At 48.0% G+C, this 24,084-nt stretch overlaps 1 protein-coding gene across 1 annotated transcript; it reads left to right on the top strand.

The window, feature by feature from the left end:
- Positions 1-1,945: 1,945 nt before the first annotated feature.
- SCD (stearoyl-CoA desaturase) lies at positions 1,946-23,827 on the top strand. The gene is made up of 6 exons (XM_040071688.2): positions 1,946-2,218; positions 6,064-6,349; positions 13,496-13,626; positions 16,940-17,145; positions 18,630-18,862; positions 20,064-23,827. The coding sequence occupies exons 1-6, from the start codon at positions 2,192-2,194 to the stop codon at positions 20,261-20,263; spliced, it is 1,083 nt and encodes a 360-aa protein (XP_039927622.1). The 5' UTR covers positions 1,946-2,191; the 3' UTR covers positions 20,264-23,827.
- The last annotated feature ends 257 nt before the right edge of the window (positions 23,828-24,084 follow it).

Below are 24,084 nucleotides of genomic sequence, written 5' to 3'. Positions count from 1 at the left end.
AAAGGGCTCTGGTGGGTCTGAATATTTGCAAAACTGCAAACCTTGAATTCTCCAAGGCCTCACTGTCACCCACCGGTAGCGATTCCAGGTCTGCTCCTGGTTCATGACATTGAGATTATTTTCCCTGTGTGTTATGAGCTGGAGATGACCTCTTTAAAATCATCAAGTACCACCTTCTTTTTATAAAATTTATTTCTTTTCTGGTTTTCTTTTGGAAATAGCAGGAGTCAGGTTTTGTTAGGGTAGTTTTTAGCTCAGTTTGTAGTTCTTCCAGCGCTCACATAGAAAATAGGTAGAATCTTTAATTTAAACATAATTTCTCCTCAGTATTGTTAACCAAACATTTAATGGAGAGCCTTAAAAGAAAAGGTTGAAAGTCCCTCCCTGACTCATGTCTGCTTTCACCATCCCGGAATATCTTCTGATTTGGGCTCTCTGTCTTAATACTGTGTCTCAAAAGGTAGGCATGACTCAAGATCCTAATATAAAATTTAAACATATAATCCTCACAGTCCTCTTTATCCATCACAGTGAAATGAAAAAGCAGGGACATATTTCCCACTTTGCTGGACACATCTAAATCTGGAGAACAAATGGGCTACCATTTCATTCATTTTCATTGTCACTTTCCCCTTCCAGTGATTACAATGCAACTCACTTTTGACAGCTGCTCCTGGAAAAGTCACGATATGTCTGAGCAGGATCAGCCCAGGGATGGACTCTTCACGATCTTGGTGTGGTCAGCTCCATCACTGCAGGAGAGCTCCAGACGGGACGTATGTCAGAGGATATGGGCACACTTTTGGCTGTTGACATCCCTGCTCCACTCCCAAAAATGACTCATGTGTCAGCAGGGGACAGAAACTGAACACGGGACACACTACTGAGTAGAGGAAAGAGCTACAGAGGTCCTGGCCAGGGTGATTGCACTAGAGTAACCTAAGCCTTGGTGCTAAACGACTGAGGGTGCCTGACACGGTGACCACACGGTGGAGTTAGGAGAGCCTCCGGGCTCTGCCACCGAAAAGGTTTGATTTGTAAAGGTCCTGTTTTTCTCTTTTAATGATGAAGGTCTCTATGGGATACAGTTTGAATTTCGGATAGAGATTGGATTTTGGATAGAGGCTGGATATTGCTGGCATTACTGGCCAGCGAGGATGTCGTTATGGAAAATAGCTGATGGCAAACTGAGCCACTACTTTTTCCTTCCATCCTCTGCTGAAGGCATTATTTTCTGGGGACAACAGACAGGATTCTTTTTAAAATGTTACAACCAACAGTTTCCAAACTATTTGCTCATATCGTGATGAACATCTACATAGACATATATGCTTATCCGGACATAAGCTGTGGGGTGCTTTTCTTTGCAGAAATGTATGATTTCTATACACGCATATACTTTGTAGGATGCTCCCCGGACAGACCCCATACAGACAGATGTTTCATGCTGAATCCCCTTCTTCCCCCGCCGCAACCCACATCCAGCTGGGGATGGGGCGCGGGGCTCCCTGGCATCCCTCAGCCCTCGGGAGCCCCCTGTTTCACGAGGGGCAGCCCTGGCGGCGGCGGAGCGGGGGGCTCCCGGGGGACGGCGGCAGCCCCGGCGGGCGCGGAGCGGGGCGCGGGACCGTGCGCGGAGCGGGGCGCGCAGCGGGGCGCGCAGGGTGCGCGCCGCGGGGAGCGAACAGCAGATTGCGGACAGCCAATGGCGAGGGCAAGCCGAGGTGGCACCAAATTTCCCGCAACCAATCAGCTCGCGAGGGGGAGGGAGGAGAAGGAAAAAAAAAAAAGGGGAAAAAAAAAAAAAAAGGAAAAAAGCAGCCAGGCATCATGAGAGAGCCTGGCCCTCGTCATCCTCCTCTTCCTCAGCATCCTTCCTCCCTCCCGCCCCCCTGCTCGCTCCGCCCCGCCTCTCCCCCCGGCTACGCCGAGAGCCGGGCCCCCGCCGCGATTCGCCGCCCTCCGCGCTGACCCCGCGCATCCCAGCCGCGGGCAGGGGGTCACCGGGAGGCCGGGGCGCGCAGAGCCCGACCCCGCCAGCCGCCGAGCGAGCAGCCCCCCTTAAATACCTCGGCACCCGCCTCCGCCAGCCGCACAGCTCGCCGAGCGAGGAGCCGACCGGAGCCGCTCTCGCCAGCGCCGGGGACCTGCACCGCGTACCGCCGCCGAGGAGCAGCGACAGGGCCGCCCCATGCCTGCGCACTTGCTGCAAGAGGAGGTAAGGGGGGCCCCGCGGCGCGGGCGCTTTGTCTTCCCCTCTCCCCTTCCTCCTCCATCTCCGCGGCTCCGGCAGCGCTGCGCCGCTGCCGCGCTGGGGAAGAAGGTTTGGGCACCCACGCGTGTCTGTGCGTGCACACACACACGTATTCACACGTGTGTGCCCGTGTCCTCTCCGCACCGCTTCGCAGCCGTGAGGCGAAGGGGTTCGGTGGTAGCTTAAGACATCACCCAAGTCTGATGAGCGGCCCATGGATGAAGCAGAGACATCTGCCTTTGAGGTGATCTTCCTGGATCCTGTACCCTCAGGTAGACTGAGCATAAAATACAGGTTTATTTTGAAAACACCCGTCGAAGCATGCTGAGTGCTTGAATAGCACGAAGGGCTATTCAAGAAGATCTTTTGTGCCGAGAAGTCATATGTTTTTTGATAATAGTCAGACTGGGATTTTTATTTTTTCTTTAATAGGTTTTTTGATAATACGCAAACTGAGGGGTTTTTTGTTTGGTTTTTTTTCATTTTTAACTAAAAATTCTAAGAAAATTTAAATTAATTTTCTTTTTAATAAGAGAGGGGTTTCACTCACAGGGTTTTAAAACCAAATATTGCAGCAGGAAGTGTCTCTAGGACAGACACAAGGTGAAAGCCGGCTGCCCAAATGAAATGAATGACTGTGTCTGCATTGCTTGAGCCAAGCAAGCATACAATAGGGAGACTGCCCATTTTTGGCATAAGAAGGTCTGAATAACAACTTGACACACCAGTAAGATATGTGGAGCTTTTGGGTTTTTAAAGGTTTTCATTTTTATGTTTGACCCTTAGGGCAGCCCCCCTTTGCCCAAGCAGAGGTGGCAGGGGCTTGATTCTCACGTTTGTGCTCTCATCTTCTCATCCTTTCCCCCTCTGCCAATGCCTAGAAGTGGATGTAAATCACAGCCCTGCTCTTTTCCTGTCACCAGCACGCAGGGTCTCCCTTGGTCCTTTTGCGCGGGTGCCATGACCTTTCAGGGATGCTGTGATGTAAAGAACTTTACTTTTCTCCCCCTTAAGAATGGATGTCAAGGGCAGTGTTCTCAAACCACGTTTCATGGTTTTGGCATGTATTTTGGGCCATATCCTGGAAGCTGGAAAGAATCCTGTCCCTGCGTCATGCTGGGCATACTCAAATGTACTGGACCTGAGACTCAGTGCCCTGGGGCCCGAACACTGCACCCGGTGCAGGAGCCTTTGAGCTGCAGCTGGTTGTATAAGCTGGCTGGGTGTCAGGATCACCTATGGCATGTTCAGTGCTGGGGAGGTGGGGGTGTAGGTGGGGAAACACATCTGTTCTGCAGATGAGAGCTGCGAAGTCATTCAGAAATGAGAGAAAGCTAATGAAAATGATTTAGCTGGCCTCCTCCTTCTCTCAGCCCTAGACCCCAGACAAGCTCCATCCCATTTTTCCTCAGTACAAGCCACTATGCTCATAAGGGGATAAAAATTCTCTTTCTTTCCCCCGTTTCTACCTAAATAGCTGCCCTCTCTCCCTCCCCCTTCCCTCTACGCTCCTCCCACCGAGTCTGTAACGGTGGAGCTGTTTCACAGCTTCTTTATAGCCCTTTTGTTCAAGGTTACTTTACATGTGTGAAATGACCAGTCTGATTATATCAGTGTAATTCCAGCAGCATAGGTATGCTGGTAAAATTCCTCATGTGGCTACTACAACTCTGGAAGAGATTTTTTTCCTTTCTGCTGCTTTCTTTGCGCTCTCCCTCCTCCTCCTCTGCCCCTGTGTAACTTTGACAGTGACATAAGCTATCATGGAGGAGAAAAATGCAACTCCAACCCCACATTCTTACTGTGGAAGCAGCATGTCCATATGGGGTGTGTTACCCGTCTAATTATATCACCAATCACTGCTGGGAATTTTTCCTGCATAGACAAGTCTTGGGTCTTTTTGGTAGACTGTCTTGCTGCCAAGAAAGAAAATTGTACCTTTCTGCCAAAATGCCAGATGAGAATATCTAACACTTGGGAACGGGCAGGAATTCTCCTTCCCTAATGTCTGGATTAGAAGCCATTTCTCATGGCTCTTTTGGTGTGGGGATTGCCTCTAAATTCTGCAGCAGATGAGAGTATCATACCCTCAAAACATTAAGTAGGAAAGCAGGCAGAGACTGCCTATATCCAGGATGCAGAAGAGCCAGTCCCAAGGTCAGCAGCTTGCCTGCGTGCAGTGAAGACAGCAGGATACTTTGTGTCCAGCTTTTTTCCTTTCAAACTTTTGATTCCCCAAGGAAAAACTAAAAGCGCTCCTTCTGTAGAGATCATTTTACTTCCCAAATGTGGGGAATCTGTCAGCCTCGCAGCTCCTCCCCATCGGAAGGTATGTCTGTAACCCTCTAGCTTCAACCCTTGGGAAAGGGAGGAGTTGGGGTGGCCACGTAAGCTGCCTGGCCTGATTTTAATGCCTCCCTTAGGAAACTAGGCCACGGCAGGATGGTGGTCTTTTATGAATCCTGAACACCTGAGTGGGAATCTGCTGTTGATTCAGGAGAGATTTCTGTTGGGAAAGGAGCTTTCCCAGCTTGACCACGCTCCCTCCCCAGCAGTCTGCTCTGTTGCTCCTGCTGGCTGACCTTCAGTGCCGCCTCACCCACGGAGGCAGCGGTGCGGGCGGCAGAGAGCTGTGTCCCTTGGGCAGGTTCCCAAGGGGCAGGGGATGGGGGCGATGTGTGCAGGACACTCCGCTTGCATCCCACGTGCTTGGCACCCCACAGCCACGTTGGGCACTTGGGCTCGGGACTGACAAAGGACTGCGAGTACCAGCAAGCACACGACTGTCAGGATGGGGATGGAAATCGGTGATTCAGGGTTCAGTGACCTGTCTCATTAGGGTCAGTCCTGCCTGCTCCTTTTGTCATGCATGCCTGATTGGGCAGGCTGTCACTCAGTCAGAGCAAACAAGCGTGTTCTGAGGAAATGTTGTGTCACAGTTACAGAAGGGAGCCAGGAGCCAAGCTGAGCCAACTTTGCTGCTTAAAACTTCCTCTCTGCATGCTGGTGGCCATAGATCAGAGGATTTTCTTCCCTTGCCTCAGTATGCCTGTGGGTGGGAAATGAGAGAGGGATAAGAGTCTTAGCAGCAGGCACGGGATAAGCAGCTGCAGTTCTAACTGGAAGTACCACACCTGACTGTCTCTGCACTGATCTTCAAGCATGTCGGTCTCGCCACATGCCATCTTGGAAGGTGAGGCAAGGGGAGATAAGGAGGGACCCCAGAGGAATCCCCCTGTGGATCTTCCTGATAGTCCCCAGTGATCCTTGGTGGGGTGACACAAATTAGTCAGATATCAGGAGCAGCCCATTGATTTAATATAAAACTGTATTTCAGTCCATATTTCTCTCTCACCTCTTCGTTCATTCACAAGATTACCTTTATTGTTGTCTGCTTATGCACAAACCCAGACTACAAACCCACCTAAAAACACCCACTAATCAAACTGAAGGAAAATAAAAATCCTTCTAGTCTGCAAATGATCTCACCAAAGCCACTGGTGGAAAAGAGACTGGCTTTCAAGTATTTTTCTTTACTTTGGACACCCTACCTGCCACTCACCTCCTCTCCAGAAAGACCAGGTCCTCCGTCCTCTCAGGTCATGGCTCCATATGGCCAGAGCAGGCTCTTCTTTGTGCCAAGGGCTCAGCTGAAAGAATGGAGCCTTCAGGGAAACTACAGGCTCTAAACCTTTACACTGCCAGCCTAGATGCATGTGTTTCTGTTTCTTGAATTGATAACCACCAGCTTTGTGTTTTGTTTTCCCTTTTTTTCCTTTCTCAAAAATACCCGTTGCTACCTCTTCAAGGAGTTCTCCTCCACCTCCAGCACCACTGCTGTTGGCACAGTCACCTCCCGGGTGACCAAGAATGGAAATGCCATCATGGAGAAGGACTTACCCAATCATGAGGACTTGGCAAGAGACCGGGGCATGGTAGACGATATCTTTGATGAGACCTACCGGGAGAAAGAGGGCCCCAAGCCCCCGCTGCGATACGTCTGGAGGAATATCATCCTCATGAGCCTGCTGCACCTCGGGGCCCTATTCGCGTTGACGCTGATACCTTCTGCGAAGATCCAGACGCTGGCATGGGGTAAGCACATTCTTCTGTCTGTTTCTTGGCATCCGCAATCCCCAAATCTGCTGGGTGGTTTGTTTCTTTTCCTCCAGGCCCACAGACTCAGGGATGAGACAGAAAGAAGCAGGGGGCTTCTTCTAGAAGCAGCTCTTCAGTCAGATTTGTAGCAAGCTGTGGAAGGGATTGCTAGTGTCTCTTGTAAGGTCATATGTTAGAGGGAATGATTTGACAGGGATTTGGCTTGTCTGCTCAAAGGAAAAAACTTGATTCACAGACATTAGGCTTGGAAATGTCCTGAATGTGCAGCTGCTTCTGGGGTGAAGCACAAAAACTGTTCCATAGAGTACCGTGACAGTGCTAGAAAGTTAGGAAGAAAGATGCTAGCGAGAGCACCTTAACTGGTGTTTGGGGAGACAAGGCACAGAGCACTGTTTGGCATGAGGCTGCTGCCCAGACATGAGAACCATTCCTGTCCTTACCAGGGAAGTGTAAATCCCACAGAGCCTCAATGTGTGTATGAGGGAAAAGAGACAAAATACAGTAGTGCTGAAGATAAAAGTCAAGAATTAAATCTGAAGCTCAGGTTTTTTATCGTTCTTTAAAAAGCACAGATTAGCCTCCATCATCCTGGAACTAAGCCTGACAACTTTCAGAAAATAAATAAGCGTCTCTCCAGGCAGCAAATTCCAGTGGAAAGCACAACCCAGCAGAAGGTAGCTAGGCAAAGCTCTGTTTTCTCAGAGATCTTACCCTGGGTAGGAACCAAACTTCTCCTCTGACTGCTTGAAAGACAGCTGGGCCCAGGGCCCACTCTGCAGGAGAACCTCGCTTTCCACAAGCCTTTGTGTGGACCCCTGGAGGAGTCCAGAAGCCAAATGGCTCCCAGTAGGGAGGTCGAGAAACTGCTTCCAGCCCCTGCCTCCCTGTGAAAGAGAACATTCTGAAACAAAAAGCAACAGTCTAGATTAAAGCCTGCTGGGATGGCTTTTGGGTTCAGCAGTGCTCCTGCTTCCTGCTCAGCCCGGCTGTGGATGGGCCCTGGGGCAATCCACCTGGTCTGTCACTCTCCAAGTCTGTCTTCCTGGTGGCTGTGTGCAACAAGCATCACAGCTGAACCGGGAAGGAGCTGGCCCCTGGATGGCCAGGCTGACTCTTCCTCCTGGACCACGTCAGCCTCGCGCAGGCAGAGCTCTGCGGGATGAACTTCACTGGAGGCAACAGCCGGAGTCTGGCTACAGTCAGTCTGCAAAAGCAGAGGCACGGATGTGTTCCCTTGTGCAGCTCACGTGGGCTTTCAGAGGGATGTCATGAAAGAAGACTTTGCTGGGCCTTTCCCTTGTGAAAACCTGACAGGCTGTACTCTCCCCTGGCCTATCAGAGCTGAGCAGAACATGCAGCTACAGCATGACCTTGGAGGAGCATTTCAGGGCTCTTGGTCCTGTTCTGTGTGTCCCATCCCTGGGCTGGAGGCTAAGCAAAGACTGCTGGCTTCTCTCACTCACTGAGCTGACAGCCTGGGTCCTCCAATTCCAGTCAGATAACCAATCTCTGGATGTTGGGGCAAGGAGAAGGAAACAAAGTGGGTCGAATTTCTGATTTCATTTCTAGCTGTTGATGTGCTCCATGATTTACAAATCCATCCAACCCTTCCACCTTGAGTTCCCTTAGGATACTTAAGAGGGCTTGAGCATCTTTACCCAGAAAGTTAACGCTGTTTTGCATTCTGCTAAACCCCACCCTACCCCAAAATGGTCTCTGAGGCAGTGTCTTTGCAACCGTGTGTCACTTTAGGATGTCTGTATGGCATCTCATGGCACTGCCCAGAATTCTGTTTTGCTTTTATCTGATGTCAATCCTTCCTGCCCTCCTTGCTCTGATGTGAAGTGCCAGTTGCTCTCCTGCCACTGTGAGGCACTGCAAGATTCCTTGGTGGATTCTGGAGTGACAAGTTCTGGGAATGGGAGGACATGGTGTTTGGGGGGAACTGCACTATTCTGGAATGGCTGAAGATCACCCCTGCCTTACCAAAGCTGGAGTAGCTCCACCAAGCTCCCTGTCCTGCACTCCTCTTCCAGGAAAGGATCACTGCTCATGGCACCTTGCAGCCAAGTGAGAGTTCCCTTATAGTCCATTCTCCTCCAGCAGTAACTGGAGCTGGAGTACTCTGATCCTCCACAGGTCTACCTTCTCAGCAAGGTGTCTTGCTCCTTGCATTGCCCTTTTCTCAGCTATACTTATTTGGTATATATAAGGCATCTGTGGTTGTCATGTCAGTGACTTGCTGTTTTTTCCTGTCACCCTCTGGAAGCAAGGAGAGGATGACAGTTCCCACGTTACACACAAGGATAGTGCAGCAGAGACTTAGATTGCTCCTGGCAGTAGGCTCATGGCAGGCCAGCTCTAGCAATGGGAGTTCTGGAGCTGCTGGAGTTTTTGCTTGTCTCTTTGTTTGCTTTTCAGATAATTTCTTCCTTAGGTTGTGTACATATGATATAGAATTAACGTAGTCCCAGATGTTTTCTGTTGTGGTGCAACAGGCAGCTGGGGGGCCTGGTAACTCATCTACCTTCTATAATTTATCCATTGCTTATACCCACTTCATCCAGGCCATCGTCTCCTTAATGTTCCCGTCCCTTTGAAACCAGTTATAGTGGTGACTGTCCTCTTTTGTTTTCATTTCTCTATGAGCTGATTCCTCTTTGTCTCTCAAGCTCCCCAGCCCTGCCTTCATCATTGTTTGCTGTTCTGCGTTGCTGTGTGCATTGTATCCCCTGATCTCTTTCTGGTACAGAGCTTCCCAGAATGAGCTCGGGTTGTTGATCAGGTGAGAGCTCACCATCAGAAGAGCTCTCCGAGCCTTTCCAGGCCTGGCTTTCTAGTCAGCTCCTCTTTTATTTATTGTCTCCTCCACTGCACTTCTCAAAGTCTTGCTTAGTCTTTTCAAGGATCATGGACAGATTTTATGTCATTTGTCAAATGGCACAGAGACTGACACTAAAAGGGCAGGATGCAAAGGTGATGGACAGTTTCTTCTCTAATTGCCCAGATCCTCCCAGGAAATGTGATTTCTGGGTAGTCTTTTTAGCCCTTGGATGCAGCAGACTGACAGTAATTGTATTAACTCCTGTTGGCCTGGACAGCAGTGTAAACAGGAACGGATCCTCTCGACATGGTGCTCTGTCAACATCTCAGTTCCCTGCAGTGCCAGAGGCTCTAGAAATATGAGTTGATACCATATTTTCTTGTTGCTATATTATCTTTGGACCAAGGTGAATCTTGCTGGATATTTTAGGCAATTCGGACAATCTGAAAATCCCAGCCCGTACTACCCCTAGAGATACAATCAGCAAAGTGTTTACAGTGGGTTTTTTTTCACCTTCCCATCAAGACTACAGCTGGCAACACCCTTCCACTTAGTGTTCCTTCCAGGCTCAAGTAGCAAGTGGTGTGCTTCTCTGACAGTGGCAGGAAAGTTAGGTCTCAGTGACAGCAGATCCTATTGCTCCTTCTAAATAAACACTGTTCCTTTTATGCAGCCTGTAAAATTCATTGCCCCTGGTATCTTTCTGCTGAGAGTAGCAGGACTCACCTGGCTAATAGGGACTGGGCAGCAAGGAGAGAACAGTCCTGCACTGAGCAAAAGCCCAAGGACACCTTCTGAAGCAGAAGCACCTCTTCATGTAAACATCCTTGGTGTTCACTGCAGGTGACAATGCTTTTAGCACATTCCTGGTTTCTCATCATAACTTGGGTCTGAATCTGGGCCCTAAAGAGGTAAAGCCCAATGAGTCATAGCTATGACTGAATGCGGAATGTTTTCTGTTTAATTTTTGGAGCATTGAGTGCTTATTACTGCCAGTGGTAATAATTCTTTGTATTCCAGTTGAATGGGTCACTGGGAATATCACCTGTTGCCAATCTTTTGAATCTTGTGTAGTTCAAAGCATGGTATGGAAGATGACTTTGAATCCTCAGCTGATGTAGTCCCTAAGTCCTTCAGTTTGGGGCAGCATCACAGGGCAGGCGTGAGAAGCTGTGCTACTTCATTTCACCTTCTCTACTCTTTTTCCAACTGAATTCTTAATGGATTATCTTGGAGGTGTTTTTCTTCTTCCCTGTGGGATGCTGATTCCCTATGATCACCACTGTACCTGTTTGTGGGGGTGAGCTCTCTGAATCATAAGGGTGCTGGATTCTTCCATATTCCAAAAGGATTTCAATCATTGTGCATATCCTGTCACTGTCACATAAACTCTTAGACATGGCTGATGGATCTAATTGTCTCCAGGTAGGGTCTGGCTTTCTGTGCTGCCACAAATGCATAGACTGAGAATCAGCTGCTTTCCCACAGAAAGTGTCTGCCCCTTAGATAAACTACAGCTTCTGTATATGGGCAAGAGGCCAGACAGCCCAGGATTATAATTAGAGAGTTATGGGCATTGTAGTGACCTGGGATGCAGCTCCAGGATAAGTCAACATGAGCTGCTGAGGTTCATGGGCTTTGGATGGAGGCTGAGTCTGTTCTACACCAGGGCACCGAAAAGCAGTGGGTATTTTTCCAAATTTTTTACAAAAGCTTCCAGGAAAGGCTACCCAAAAGCAGATGCTGGGTTGTCTGGGTTTGGAGTCTCTTGGTGTCCCCATTACATCTCTTTTGTGATTCCCTGTGCTTGCTGATAATGTCTTTGTTGCTGGTGTTATCTTTTCCCAGCAGGGATATCCACAGACAAATTCTGAGAACTGTTTGTATAAAAGAGATACAGATAAACTTCCTTTCCTGCAAAACTTAAATACAACAGTCTTCAGCCAGAATCATCTTCCTGGAGGCCTCTTTTACCAAAATATGCTCACTCAGCATTCACCAGATTAAAAAAAGCTGAAAATTCAGGGCCATGAATCAGGCCTCTACTCATCTAACCTGGCATTTACTTTCTTGTTTTATTGAAGATCATGAAAAATCACATGGTTGATTTGTGTCTCTGGTACACCATCAATCCATAGGGCCTGCTTGCCCTGCCGTGGACAGATGGGCCCTTTCCCTAGCAAGTTGCCTTACACATCCATTGCAAGGTGATGTTGTTTATCATGGACTCTCTGTTCTGTGTTATCTGTGGAGATAGTACTGATTTAAAATGTATCTTAAAATTTAAAATAAACAGGTTGTGAGTTGGTTCATAACTTTCAAGTCAGAATCATGAAACTGAGTAAGATCCTCAAGGTTTCCAGCACCCATAAGGCCAAAGGGACACCTGAACCAAATTCCCTGTTCCATCATCCTTCACTTCTCCCCTTCCAGGCTTGGACAGCTTTGTGAGCTTTGTTCTGCTCCGTTGTCTCTTCCAAAGGCTGGATCCTGCTGTATTTGCATGCTTGGCTCTTCTGAAAGACCACTGAGGGAAACACAAGGCAGAGTTGTGCTGGTCCAAGGCTTGTGCTGTATTCAGCAGCAGGCAGGGCAACCAAAGGACAAGATGAAGATGGGGAATCATGGTCAGATCAGCCGACGGGGAAGATCACTCTTGTGCAGTGGGATGGAAGTGAGAAAAGTTCATGCAAGTTTAAGGGACCAGAACATGATAAATCACCCAAGACAGGCTTTTAGTGGATAAGAGATTAGGTTAAGAATGTAGAAAAACAAGGAGGTGACAGAAGGAGCTTGAAGCAGGAGGTGACAAGAAATAAAACCTGTATTACTTTGAACGAAAGAACCGGGCCATACCTGGCACAGGTCTCAGATTTCTGATTCCAGACAAGTTTCTGTCAGAGTATCTGGCTTTCTGGGTTCAAGATAAATTTGATTAGAGCCATTTGGCTGGACTGAGTGGCTGAACGTCAAGCATACTACTAGCAATTCCTATCCATGGACTTACTCCTTACATAAGGAACTCTTTTCATGATTGATACAATTGGCTGAAATGTGCAAATTTATACCAGGAAAGTTTGCCCTGGGGGACTGGTAAGAAGACATTGCTTCCCCCAGAGGACTAGAGGTAGATCAGTTCACAGATGTGCGCCCTTCCCTCTTTGTGTCTGAGCTTGCCGAGCAAACCAGCTGTTGAATGCTCTTTTTTTTGCCAAACTTGCTGAGCCTTCCTTCCTAGAGGAAGAGTTAATTTGCAGAACCAATCTTCTTCTTACCCTACTTTGTAGTGTAATGCTGCTATGAAACTCTTGGGGTCTTTTCTCCATTTTAGTTTTAGGATCAAGTGCTGGAGCTGAGGTTAATTTCCAGAATTCCCAGGAGGACAAACAGGGCACACAGACCAGGGCAAATACGAACACATGATGTATTGGGGGAGGGATGTGGTTTTTTACTAGATGCCAAAGAGGCAAGGAATTCCTTCTGCCCTGAGTGAAGAGGGAACACATGAAGCAGCCTCAAAGTTCAACAGGGCCCAGCAACATCTGCCTCTGCCATGGGGCACAACTTGCAATGAATCATTAGCTCTGGGGTTTCCTTCTGTGAAAGGTGAAGGGGTTGAGCGGAGGGAGGGATCAAAAAGACCCTAGGAGTGGTAGCCTCTGGGCAGATTTTAAGCCAGTGCTAGAGCTGAAGGTGAGCTAGAGCTGAAGGTGAAGCCCAGACTTCAGTGGGACGATAGGTTAAATCTTTTTTTAGCCAGCTCCTGCTCAGAAAGGGAGCAGAAGAAAAGCCTAACCCAGGTCTTGAGCTGTCCCTCTCAAGAATGCTAGGATTATCTATCAGCTCTAGGTGAAAATAATGCAAAAGACATTTAGTGGGGAGTGGTGAGATAGGAAAGCAAGATCCTGGATTATTCGGGGTGGAAGGAAAGGAAGAAGCTGTTCCTTGGTGGACCGCAGTGCTTTTACCACAGTGCTTTATGGAAGCAGCCCCTTTATACAATTTTGATTATTCTGCACCATGACAGATGGCACTATGCTGAAGAACCAACCCCTGTGACAAGCCTTCTAAGGGGGAGCCTCCTTCCTTGTTAGAGATGAAGAGCTGAATTGATTTGCCCCACAATCCCTAGGAGGCCTGGGGTAGCTTGGGCACTCTCACACTGAGTTTTATTGCCCCAATCTGTGCTCTCCATGGAGTCTTCTCTTGCTTATACAGCTTTGGGGGAAGGCCCACCTTTGTGTTGCTCTGCCTGAAGCTTTGCTCTAGCTGCTCAAACACTTTCTTTTCCTTTGCAGCTGTTCTGTGTTTCGTGGTGAGCGCTCTGGGGATCACAGCTGGATCTCACCGCCTCTGGAGTCATCGGTCCTACAAAGCCACGCTGCCCCTGCGCATCGTCCTGACCATTGCGAACTCCATGGCCTTCCAGGTAAGCAGTGTGCCCCTGGTCCTCAGAAGGAAGTGCTCCCATGAATCCCTGTCTCAGATATGGGACACCATCTGATGAAGAGGTTCCTCTCTCCTACTACCTCTTGTTAGGAAAAAGATGGCCCCTTCCATCTAACGCTTCAGCGCTAGAGTCTGTCTCGTTGTCTTTACCTTGTCCCATCAGGGGTTGATTCTGAGACAAACCCAATGGGGAGAGGACAACTGGCCAAGACCAGGGGTAGCAAAACTCTCCAAAGCAGGAATGTACCTTTCTCTCAAGGCGTGGTGTCTCCGTGCTTGCACCAGGCCCCATGAAAGAGGTGTGGAAGTGTTAAGTGTTCTCCTGAGGTTGCGGCACTCTCCTTTTGATGTGTGGCTGATAAAGGAGAAAATATCTGCAAAGCCTAGGAGGTAGAATTCTACAGGATGTAGAATTTGCTACTTCATGAAGACCAAGAACTTGCTGAGATTTAGGAGATGTTTCTTTTATTCAGAAGAGTGATATTTAGGACTAATCATGGTACAAATCACACCACTGGCTTCCAGAGAGTGGTCCCAGGTCAGTGATATTTTAAGGAGAGAAGGGTTGGGCCCATTCAAAGTGGCACAAGTGACTGCAGGCACTGTTAAGCACCTTGGGAGGTTGCTTCACCTCTCAAAGAGCACTAACCTCAGGATATTGCCTAACTACTGGGAGAGTACTTCACACTCCCCAAAGCAAACAAAACTGCAAATCTGTAGAAGTCAGAGTGAAAACTCAGATTGGCCTGGCACAGAAAAATAAATCCTCTCAGGCTTGCTGCTGTAAGCCAGCCCTAACAACACTCCATCCTCCAACTGTACTGAAAGGTTGCTTGTCTGTGGGAAGTACTCAGGAAGGTGTCAGAATGCAGCACTTTCTGCTATAAAAAGGTGAACACAAAAGTATCAGTGCTGTGCTCTTAAGTAATTCTGCAGAGGATATTACTTTGTTTACATATAATGAAAACAGGAAAGTTTTTTAAGCCTTGAAAAACTTTCTAGAACATCCTTGAATTTCTTCTTCTCTGATAGAGACCAAACAGCAGTCTTTGATGAAGAAGGGGAGGGACCAAGCTGCTGATTCCAGCCAGTGGTCCAGCACTCAGCAAGGCAGTAGGATGGGTTGCTGCATGTTAGCTAGTCCTGTACAAAGACCATCTTTCAGAGGGTTATAGGGCAGAGGGGGAAAGAATTTGCTGAGCTATTGCTGTAGGGGATAGGAATAGACAAAGATGAGAGACAGACAGATATTTCAGTTTCAATAGGAACTAATCCAAAGTTTTACTGAAAATTCGATACTATTCCCCATGGATTTTTTTTAATAGTTACTTTCAGTGAAATCAAGAGAAGTTTTATGTTGAATTTATCTCATTCCTATTAGTGGCAGCAGAGGTGATCAGTAACTTTTAAGATCATGGAAGTTTATGGACTGTTTTATCTTAGGTCCTGCAGAAAATGCCTGCTGGCTGCTCAGAGGCCTGTGACTCGTAATTTCAGAGAATTTGTGAATTCTGCCTCTAACTGGCTTTTCCACCTGCAAGACCTGTCAGCTGCAGCACAACAGAAGTTCTCATGGTTATGGCCTGTAGCTGCAAACAGAAAGAAGACATTCTTGGCTTTGCTTGATCTTTTCAGAAAGTTATGATTTTCAGTCAGGGTTGCAGTTAGAGGTTAGAGTTGAAAAACAAGACCTGTAGAAAAGATAATGAGCTAAAGTTTGGGTAGAGATACAGATTTTTCAGGTTTGAGACTCCCAATTTTGCTTGTAGACAGGGTGTGGTGGATGAAGTCATACCACAATCCACTTGAGTTACATCAACTCTCTCCAAAATTGTGCCTCCTGCCTCCAGCAAGACAGGGAAAACCTTCCCATATGTGCAAGCCCAAGTTGTCTGTCAACTTTCAGACTGGGCTTTCTCATGTTACATGGTGCTGTGTAGGGTCTGGAATGGGAAAGAGACTTTGGGTTACTGGTGAAACTTTTCCAGCATAGGTACTGGTTGAGTTTCATTGTTTACTAGGTAGGGAGGGCGGCTGGGCCACCCTCTCCTGGGGGAATACTGAGTGACCAAGCTCTGGCCACGATCATCAAGGGTTGCTGATACTTGGAGATATTTGGCTGGAAGGAAGGCAGCAGTTCCCAGTACTTGGGAACAAGTAAGTGTTTAATCCTGGCCCATGTTTATCATTGCCTTCTTGAATGGCCTGCAGGTAAATCATTTTATCTCAGTTAGAGGAGGAGTGGTTACAATACTTGAAAGGGACTTGAGGAGTCGTGTCTGTTACAGGCTCCCTGTGTGGACAAGTCTTTTAGTCTTTCGAGGTAAGAAATAGGGATGGTTATGCCATTTCCCTACCTTCAAAGTGTTTTCAGGAAAAGTCCTGGGTATGTAGGAGATTAAGAAGCCTCTTGTGTAATACAGGTAATAGAGCCATGGTTGGATCTCTATTTCATGTTTTCTAGGATGGTGTAATACATGGCTTGATGAAATCTTGATACAAAAAAAATGATGACAGGCTTATGAAAATCTATTCTTAAAACCAGCCAAAGCAATCATTTCATAATACAAATGATAAAAGCGTTGACATTTTTCAAACTGTATTGATTTTGCTACTTAAATGGAACACTAATGGGGCTAAAGAGAGGTATTTTTGAGAAATGTCATTGAAATGGTGTGTTTATTCTCTTTCTAAAAAGGTACCTTAATTTTAAGACTGTTTGATTTCCAATGGAAAAAAAAAAAAGTTAAAAAAAGTTTTTAAAAGCCTAGCTGTGCACCCCTGCCCCAAGTTAAACATCTGATTAGGCAATTCCAGGACAAGCAAGGCAGGATGACCTATGGGAAATGTCAGGTACAGGGAAAGGGCAGGTCAGCCCCGGCTGGCACTGTGCAGGGATGGAGATGGGGACAGGGATGGGGATGGGACAGGAGCTGAGCAAAGGAGGGTGGGGCACCAGCCAGCTAATGAGAATGGCTGCTGCAGGGGTGGGGCACAGGCTGATCAATCAGAGCCTGCAGCACCCTGGGTGTGGTGGAACCCCCAGCCCAGAGGCCAATCAAAGAGCAGCACTGAGGGACCCCTGGAGCTGCTTACCAAAAACCTGGAGTGGTGCAGCCAAAACCCAATCTCTGTTTTAAAGGCCAGAAACCCGAAACCCTAATGAGACATAATGCCACTGATACAAGTTCATGTCAATAGGATTTAAGTACTTAAACATTTCAGACCATTCTGTAATTTGAAGGGAATGTCTCCAGCCCTGACCCTAAGTGTTCACTCCCGTTGACTTGCAGAATGACATCTATGAGTGGGTGCGGGACCACCGGGTCCATCACAAGTTCTCCGAAACAGATGCAGACCCGCACAACGCCATGCGGGGCTTCTTCTTCTCCCACATCGGCTGGCTGCTTGTGCGCAAGCACCCGGATGTCATCGAGAAGGGACAGAAGCTGGACCTGAGTGACATAAAGGCTGACAAAGTGGTGATGTTCCAGCGCAGGTGAGCGGTGGGGTCAACCCTAGTGGAAAGCCATGGGGAATGGAGCCGGGACAAATGGGCTGGGAACTCGAGTGGCTTTGACGGAATGTGAGAGGATTGAGTGCATCATGTGAGAAACGTGACTCTTCAGCATGCCCAAGGCTTTGCTGTGAGATGAACTGTGAGAAATGAGCTCTTTAGAATCCAGTGCTGCCTCTAGCCCTCCCACATCCTTCTCTTGCCTGACTACCCTGCAGCATCTTGCCAGCAGCAGGCTGAGCTTCTCACCACAAAGCCCCCACAAACCCGCTCACCCCACAGCCCAGCTGCTGATTTGGCTAGCCTAGAGTTCACACTGGGGCCTCTGAGACATCCTTGGAGATTGTACATCTTCCAGGCCATATGTTTGCCCCTCTTCCCTCAGTTTTCTGGAAAAAGTATGGTGAAAGAAGGGTGAAAGAAGTATGGTGAAAAGGGAGATGTGAGAGGGGCAGTAACTGGGAAGGAAAGTCTTGATTCACTCTTGGGTAGGGTATCTCTCAGCCATCTGGAGCTACAGTAGGACTGATCCCCAGAGCAGGAGAGCCTATCACCAGGGCCTCACAGAGATGTGGGACTGAACCCATATAGTAACCAGCCTAAGTCAGGAATTCCCCAGTTCAGTCCTAGACTGATTTTTCTTGTGGGTCATCAGAGTGGTTCACCTTCCTCTGCTCCCATTCTTCTAGTGTGAGGGAGCCCAATACTAGTATGTATGCTCATCTGTGCCAGTTGCTTGCACTTGTTGATGGGGTGTATTTGTAGGCAGAGTCAAGTCTGCAAGGAGAAATTGCAGCACTGGGTCAAATCCAGAGAAAGGACCATCTGTGGGACTCTGGAATAATGGGGTTGCCTTTCCAGGGACCAGTGTAGCTGAGAAGCAAATGACAGACGAGGCCAAAAGCAGCAGCTGGTCTCTAGACTCATGGTGATGGGGCCATTGCTTTGTGCATATGTGAGGAGAGCAGGATTTAGTCTGAGTCTCTTGACTTGGGAATCTCCAGGCATGGCTTCTGTTGCTAGAGGACACAAAAAGAATTATACTCACACAGTTAAGTCGTTAGGGCAAAATAAGGGAAGTTTATTTTCTTGACCTCGCTTATATAGATTCTGGACGATGACCATGGATTGGACAATGAGGTTGCCACCTCTCCACCCCACTGGTCAGACTAGAAGTCCATCAATTGTCCCTCCTCCAAGGAGGAATGCGAAAACAATCACTTTGTTTATGTTACAATCCGTGAAAAGACTCCACTACAAAAATGTAAACATCAGAAGGCTAAAAGAATAGGACAACAGGCTTCTGCACATCCAGAGCAAAAGATACAAGGTTCAGGAGTGAGGCGTTTCTGCACTTGATTTTCCCTGTATAGCTGAGCATGAATCCTCCAAATGGAGGACTGAATCAGTCCTTCCTGTCCTGCCTCTGCCACTGAACACCTTTCTCCTGGTCCCTTCCTTTCCAGATACTACAAGCCCTCGGTGGTGTTGCTGTGCTTCACACTGCCAACTGTAGTGCCCTGGTACTTCTGGGATGAATCCATCATCATCAGCTTCTTCATTCCAGCCATCCTGCGCTACGCCCTAGGGCTCAATGCCACTTGGCTAGTGAACAGTGCTGCTCATATGTATGGCAACCGGCCATATGACCAGAACATCAACCCGCGGGAGAACCCCCTGGTCAGCCTGGGGGCCATAGGTATGTCCAGCATCTGTGTCTTTGCTGCAGAGGGACTGTAGAACAGGGACTGCCTCTTGGGGCTGCAACTGCTTCTAGGAATTTCTATCAATCCAAGTGTCCCTATTTCCCCTCCACCCTTCCCTTCCAGCCTTTGCATCTGGGAATGTTTCCCATGCTGGCCAGTGAGTACCTAAGGGCAGTGGGGTTATCAGCTCCCATCAGACTCTTTCCAGGCTGGAAAGGACTCTGCTACACTTAGCACCTTCTTATCTCAGTGGCAATATTTTATTTACCCTGTTCAGAGGTCTCTCTGCCACGTTCACTAGACTGAAATATGCGTGCTGCAGTCACTGCTTATCTGTCTGATATTTGTCAACTTGAAAACCAGCAGATTCACATTTTGACATGTTCTCAGGACAGCTGGTGATTTTGGGGGTACTTGAGGGTAAGACAAGATAGATGCTTTCGTGTTTTTTACTGAAATTTTGGAGATCTAGGAGAGAGTACATCCCAGGATCAGCATATGCCCTTATCTGTTTTCCCACACCTAAATCCTCATCTGTTTTGCACCACTGTACCTCACTGGGGCTTCACTGATTTCCACCACCAAAGGATCTGCTTGTGGAATTTCAGTAGAGAGGGATTTGAACTGCAGAGATTCAGGGGTAGGAGCAGGAGTCGAGGCAGTGTCTTTGAAGGGGTTAGCGCTGAAGCCAGTGTTGTCAGTGTCCAGAACAGATGGTGGGTGACTGGTGTAGTTTGCTTAGTAGAAGTGTCTACTTAGTGTCTGCCTTTTTCTCCATTTAGAAATGTCCTTTGGATTTGGCATTAGGATTGCCAGTGTTGTAGGAGTATTGGTTAGGCTGATTTATTGGGGACTTGCTGCTGGTCTAGAGGGTAGCTGATTTAATGCTACAAGATTTCTTGTGGTGTTTTGGTGCAGCTGGGGAGCTAGGGCCTTTCACCGTTCCTTGCCACATGCTTGTTTTCCTCTAAAGCACCAAAATACTCTGTGATTGCCTCATTTGGACCAGTCCTGACATGCTGGGTCATGCCCAAATTAGATGGGGTAGATTGCAGAAGGGTGAAACTGGGCTGAGAGGAGAGAGGAATCTGGACTCAATCCACAGCCCATTACAGGAATATGGTGCTTTAGGTCAAGATAAAGGGTCTATCACCTAGAGCTCTGCAACATCCTCTCCCTCGTCATGTTTTTCAGGAGAAGGCTTCCACAACTACCACCACACGTTCCCCTATGACTACTCCACCAGTGAGTTTGGCTGGCGTTTCAACTTAACCACAGCCTTCATTGACCTCATGTGCCTCCTGGGGCTGGCCAGCGATCGCAAGAAGGTCTCCAAGGAGGTCATCCTGGCTCGGAAAATGCGGACTGGAGATGGAAGTCACAAGAGTGGCTGAGTTCCTGCTCCCTTTCACACATGCATCCACACCTCTCCTTCCTTTTTTTTCTCCCCTTCTCCTTTCCCGACCCCTCCAAACACGCTGGACAAGAGTTTAATGTTCTGTTAACTAACTACTGAATAATGCTACCAGTTTGCTTAAGATAATGATAATGAGTTTTAACACCCCCTCCCAAGCTGCATTTTGCGTGACGTGTTTAAGATCTAAGACTCTGCCTTTATAACACAAGGCCACCCTTTCCCTCCTCTCCTTTCCCTTTCTGTTTTCCTCTCCAGCCTCTCTAACCTGTCTCCTGAGTTATATTGCCCCAGTCTCTACCTGGAAGAGAAGCTGGTAGGAAGAGGCATGGGGAGGCCCATTGCAGTTGGCTATGTACTACTTAGTTAAGGGAAGTCTGTACCAGCCAGAAGAGTTGAGCCAAAGTCAGTGACCCTCTCCCCACTCCCTTCCCCACGAAGTTTCTGCCATGGTCCCTCCTCTTTTTTCAAGGGCTGCTGACAGACATGACATGGCTAAACTGCTCTTCCTGGGAAAAGCAGCCTCATCCCTTGCTCTTGCCAAGAGAAAGAAGAGTTGTTTCTTTCCAAGATGTCTCTTGGGAGGTGTTCTCCCCGGCTCCTCACCACCTAGCCACTCTGGCTGGGGAGAGGAGAGTGCCCAGACTCTCTCAGATCCCCAGCCATGTCCACCAGTGGCCAGGGGATGTGGTAACAGCGGTGGGCACTGGAGAGGGAGTGCTGGTGGCCTTAATTCCTACTCCCTCTGGTGTCACAGCCTCCCCCCTTCACTGCCCTCTGTGCCATGAGGGACTGAAGGCAGAGCATGACTCTGAGCTCCACAGCTGTTTTGGAGAGCCACAGTGAGGAGGAGGACAGATGGAGGGGTGTGCCACTGGCTGCCAAGGGGCAGTACCGGCCCATAGTGAGTTTTGTTCACCGCCACTGCTGAGATTTTTGCTGGCAAATTGGACTTTGCCAAAATGGAGAGGAGGAGAAGGATGTAAGCCAAAGCTCCACCTCTGAGTTAAGCTGCTTTTTGTGCTGGAAAAACAGGGTCCCTTCGGGGTGGCAGGCAGATCCACATCTTTGCTGAGCACAGGGACAGGACAAGGGAGCACCTGCAGGTGTAGGTAGGAGTGAGGGTGTCCGCAGGAGCAGGTATTTTCATCCTTGGGGGCTCCACTCAACAAGTGCCTGAGAAACAATAGTGTGGAGCCAGTTGGCACAGAGGGCTCGAAGAAGTTGAGACCTCAAGGCAAGACACTGCCACCAGTGTAAGCTACCTCTGTGCACTCTTGCCCAGGGTCTGCTGTGTTGGTTTGCCGTTCCCTGCTGAGCAAAAACAGCTCCTTGTTAGTCCCTTAGCTTGCCTCCCAGCCCCCTCGGCGAGCCATCTCGCCACCTCGCTCCTTTGCCAGAGAGACTGGCAGCGAGGGTGGCTGAGCCTGCAGAAAGGTCAGCTACACCACTGAGCCGATGTGGGCATGCAGCTGGAGGGCGCCGGGGAAAAAAGTCCGCGTGGGTGTTGTTTCCTGCAAGTTGCAGAGACCAGCTTGAGTTCAGGCAGTCGGTTACATTCTGGATGTTACTGTGTCACACCCCTCACTGAGCTGAACGTGTTTTTTCCTTAATTCTCCTAGTTTTTTATTAATTTTTATTACTATTATTATTATTAGTTGTAGCAATAGTACTGTTTTTGTTGTTTCAATGCATCAATCGGAGCTGGAGGAAAGCACAAGAGGTAGCTGGAACAAAGTGATTTTGGAGTGGGGTTTGCAGCGTCTCCCTTATTCAGGCAGGCCAGGGAAGGCAGAGACAGTGCAGATGCCAACTTCCTCACCTCAGCTCTGCCACGTTGCAGCCAGGGAAGCTTCATGGGAGCGAGTGTCTGCAGCTTTGCTTCCTCCTGCTGCAGTGAAACTCGCCAGGAGCCAGGATAGCTCTGTGATCTTAACAAGAATAAGCTTGTTACTCAGAAAATGAGTCTGTCTCCTCACTTTCCCCTCCCTGCCACCACCACGACCTTGTGTTGCTCAGCAATGGGACCCTTTGAGGTTTTGAGCCGTAAGGAGTGATATGATTTCCAGCCAAGAGGAACAAGGACAAATGGAGAAGAGAGTCCTTCAGAGAGAGCTCCTGGTTTCAGGAGACAGCATACTTACTGCTCTGAGGCTCTGGGTGCTGGCTGGAGCAAAGGGAGTTGTGGCTAGAGCAGTATCCTACCATTTGGAAAGAAAATAAAAAACCCTCAAAAAAAAAAAAAAAAAAAAAAAAAAAAAAAAAGAGAGAGAGAGAGAGAGAGAGAAACACTGTTAGCTGTGTAATTATGGGCTGATTTCACTCTACTGTAAACCCCTCTGAACTTGTGGAAGTCCCCAGAGAGGATGAATTTGCTCCAGCCAGTAATTTGAAAGGGGTGTGGGCAGGGGAGAAGGGCAGAATGATTTCCTTGCTCCTGGTGCCCTTAAGGTGTGGTGTGACATAACCCTACAGAAAAGATGTGTGCTGTGAAATGCAGCAGTGTTTCACATCCTCTCAGCAGAGAAGCAGGGCTTGACATCAAGGGTTCCTTTAAAATTTCAAATGCTGATTTGGGTCCAGATTCTGGAATGAGAGTGGAAGTTGAGGAGCAGTAACCAAACAGTCCTGGTGTTTGTCCAGTCACTTTAAAAGTAGATTGGCAAATATCTCTGGGTGCCTTAAATCTTTCTTTAATATACATAGAAGTATTGACAGCTATTTGCCATTTGATTTTTTTTTTCCTGAGTTATGAACATGCAAGGGGTTTCTTAATTATTTAATTGCCTACATTGAACTGTGGGTGCAGGTGATTTTGAATGTATATGAGTTAGAATTTTTGTTAGATTAAGAAACAGATACAACACTTTAAGTAGAACTTTGTTTGAGATATATATATATATACCTATAAATATATATATATTTTTGGTGGCATGTTTGTGTCCTGGACGCATCATCTGTATGTTTAGCTTAAATGAGTCTGTGAAAGATGGAAGCAGAAAAAGAAGCAGTGGGACCTCGCAGCTAAAGCAGTTGGGACCTGTTCCCAGCTTAACAATTTGCTCACTGCGTGATTTGGGACAAAGTCACTTAAAAACGCTCTGTGCCTCAGTTTCCCTATCTGTAGTGAGGGGTTACACCCTGCCTCGCTGAGGTGTGGTGAGGCTCGCTGCCAATCAGCCGAGCACAGGAAGGAACAGTACGAACCACACACTGCTGCTGGCAGAAGCATGGACTGGTTTGTTTTCCAAAACCGTTCCCAGCTCTGCTGGTATTGTGAAGAGCAGAAGTCTAAGTGTTGGGTGTTCAGGGAAGGATTGGAAAGTTGAATCTGCACATTGTCTAAGCTCTGTCACTGTTGAAATGTGAGTAGGATACGATTTTTCACAGCTTAGGGATTTCTGCATAGTAGTATCTCTGTTTTGTGTACTGGGAAAAAAAAATGTTTTTGAAATAATTTCTACTAATATGGAAACAGACGTCTGGTTGTGCTGATCTGAAATTTTATTTGTTCATAATAAAAATGATAAATGTTACTTTAAAACTTGTTGGACTGATGACATGGTGGGCAGGGCTTGGTAAAAGCACGAGATTGCTCTGTCAGGATGGGAAATGCTGTGCCTTACTGTTTCCAAACCCTTCTCTCTTCCAGGAGAACCAGGGGAAAAATGCCTCTGGCTCTTTAAGCATCATGAATGAGTGGATTATAATGGCTTTCATACTCCAGCGCAGGCCAGGCAGGCACGCCCCGCCAAGGCTGCCCCTGCGCCTGGGGTTACTGCAGGTTAATTCCAGCCGGGG

This window comes from Hirundo rustica, chromosome 8 (assembly GCF_015227805.2).
Source record: "Hirundo rustica isolate bHirRus1 chromosome 8, bHirRus1.pri.v3, whole genome shotgun sequence".
Taxonomy (NCBI): Eukaryota; Metazoa; Chordata; class Aves; order Passeriformes; family Hirundinidae; genus Hirundo; species Hirundo rustica.
This window is presented reverse-complemented; position numbering and strand designations above follow the sequence as displayed.

Bases quoted from the DNA above. Each gene is read 5' to 3' on its own strand.
- SCD (XM_040071688.2), top strand. From the start codon at position 2,192: ATGCCTGCGCACTTGCTGCAAGAGGAG. The intron at 6,350-13,495 runs GTAAGCACATTC...TTTCCTTTGCAG, and splicing joins GATCCAGACGCTGGCATGGG to CTGTTCTGTGTTTCGTGGTG. The intron at 13,627-16,939 runs GTAAGCAGTGTG...GTTGACTTGCAG, and splicing joins CGAACTCCATGGCCTTCCAG to AATGACATCTATGAGTGGGT.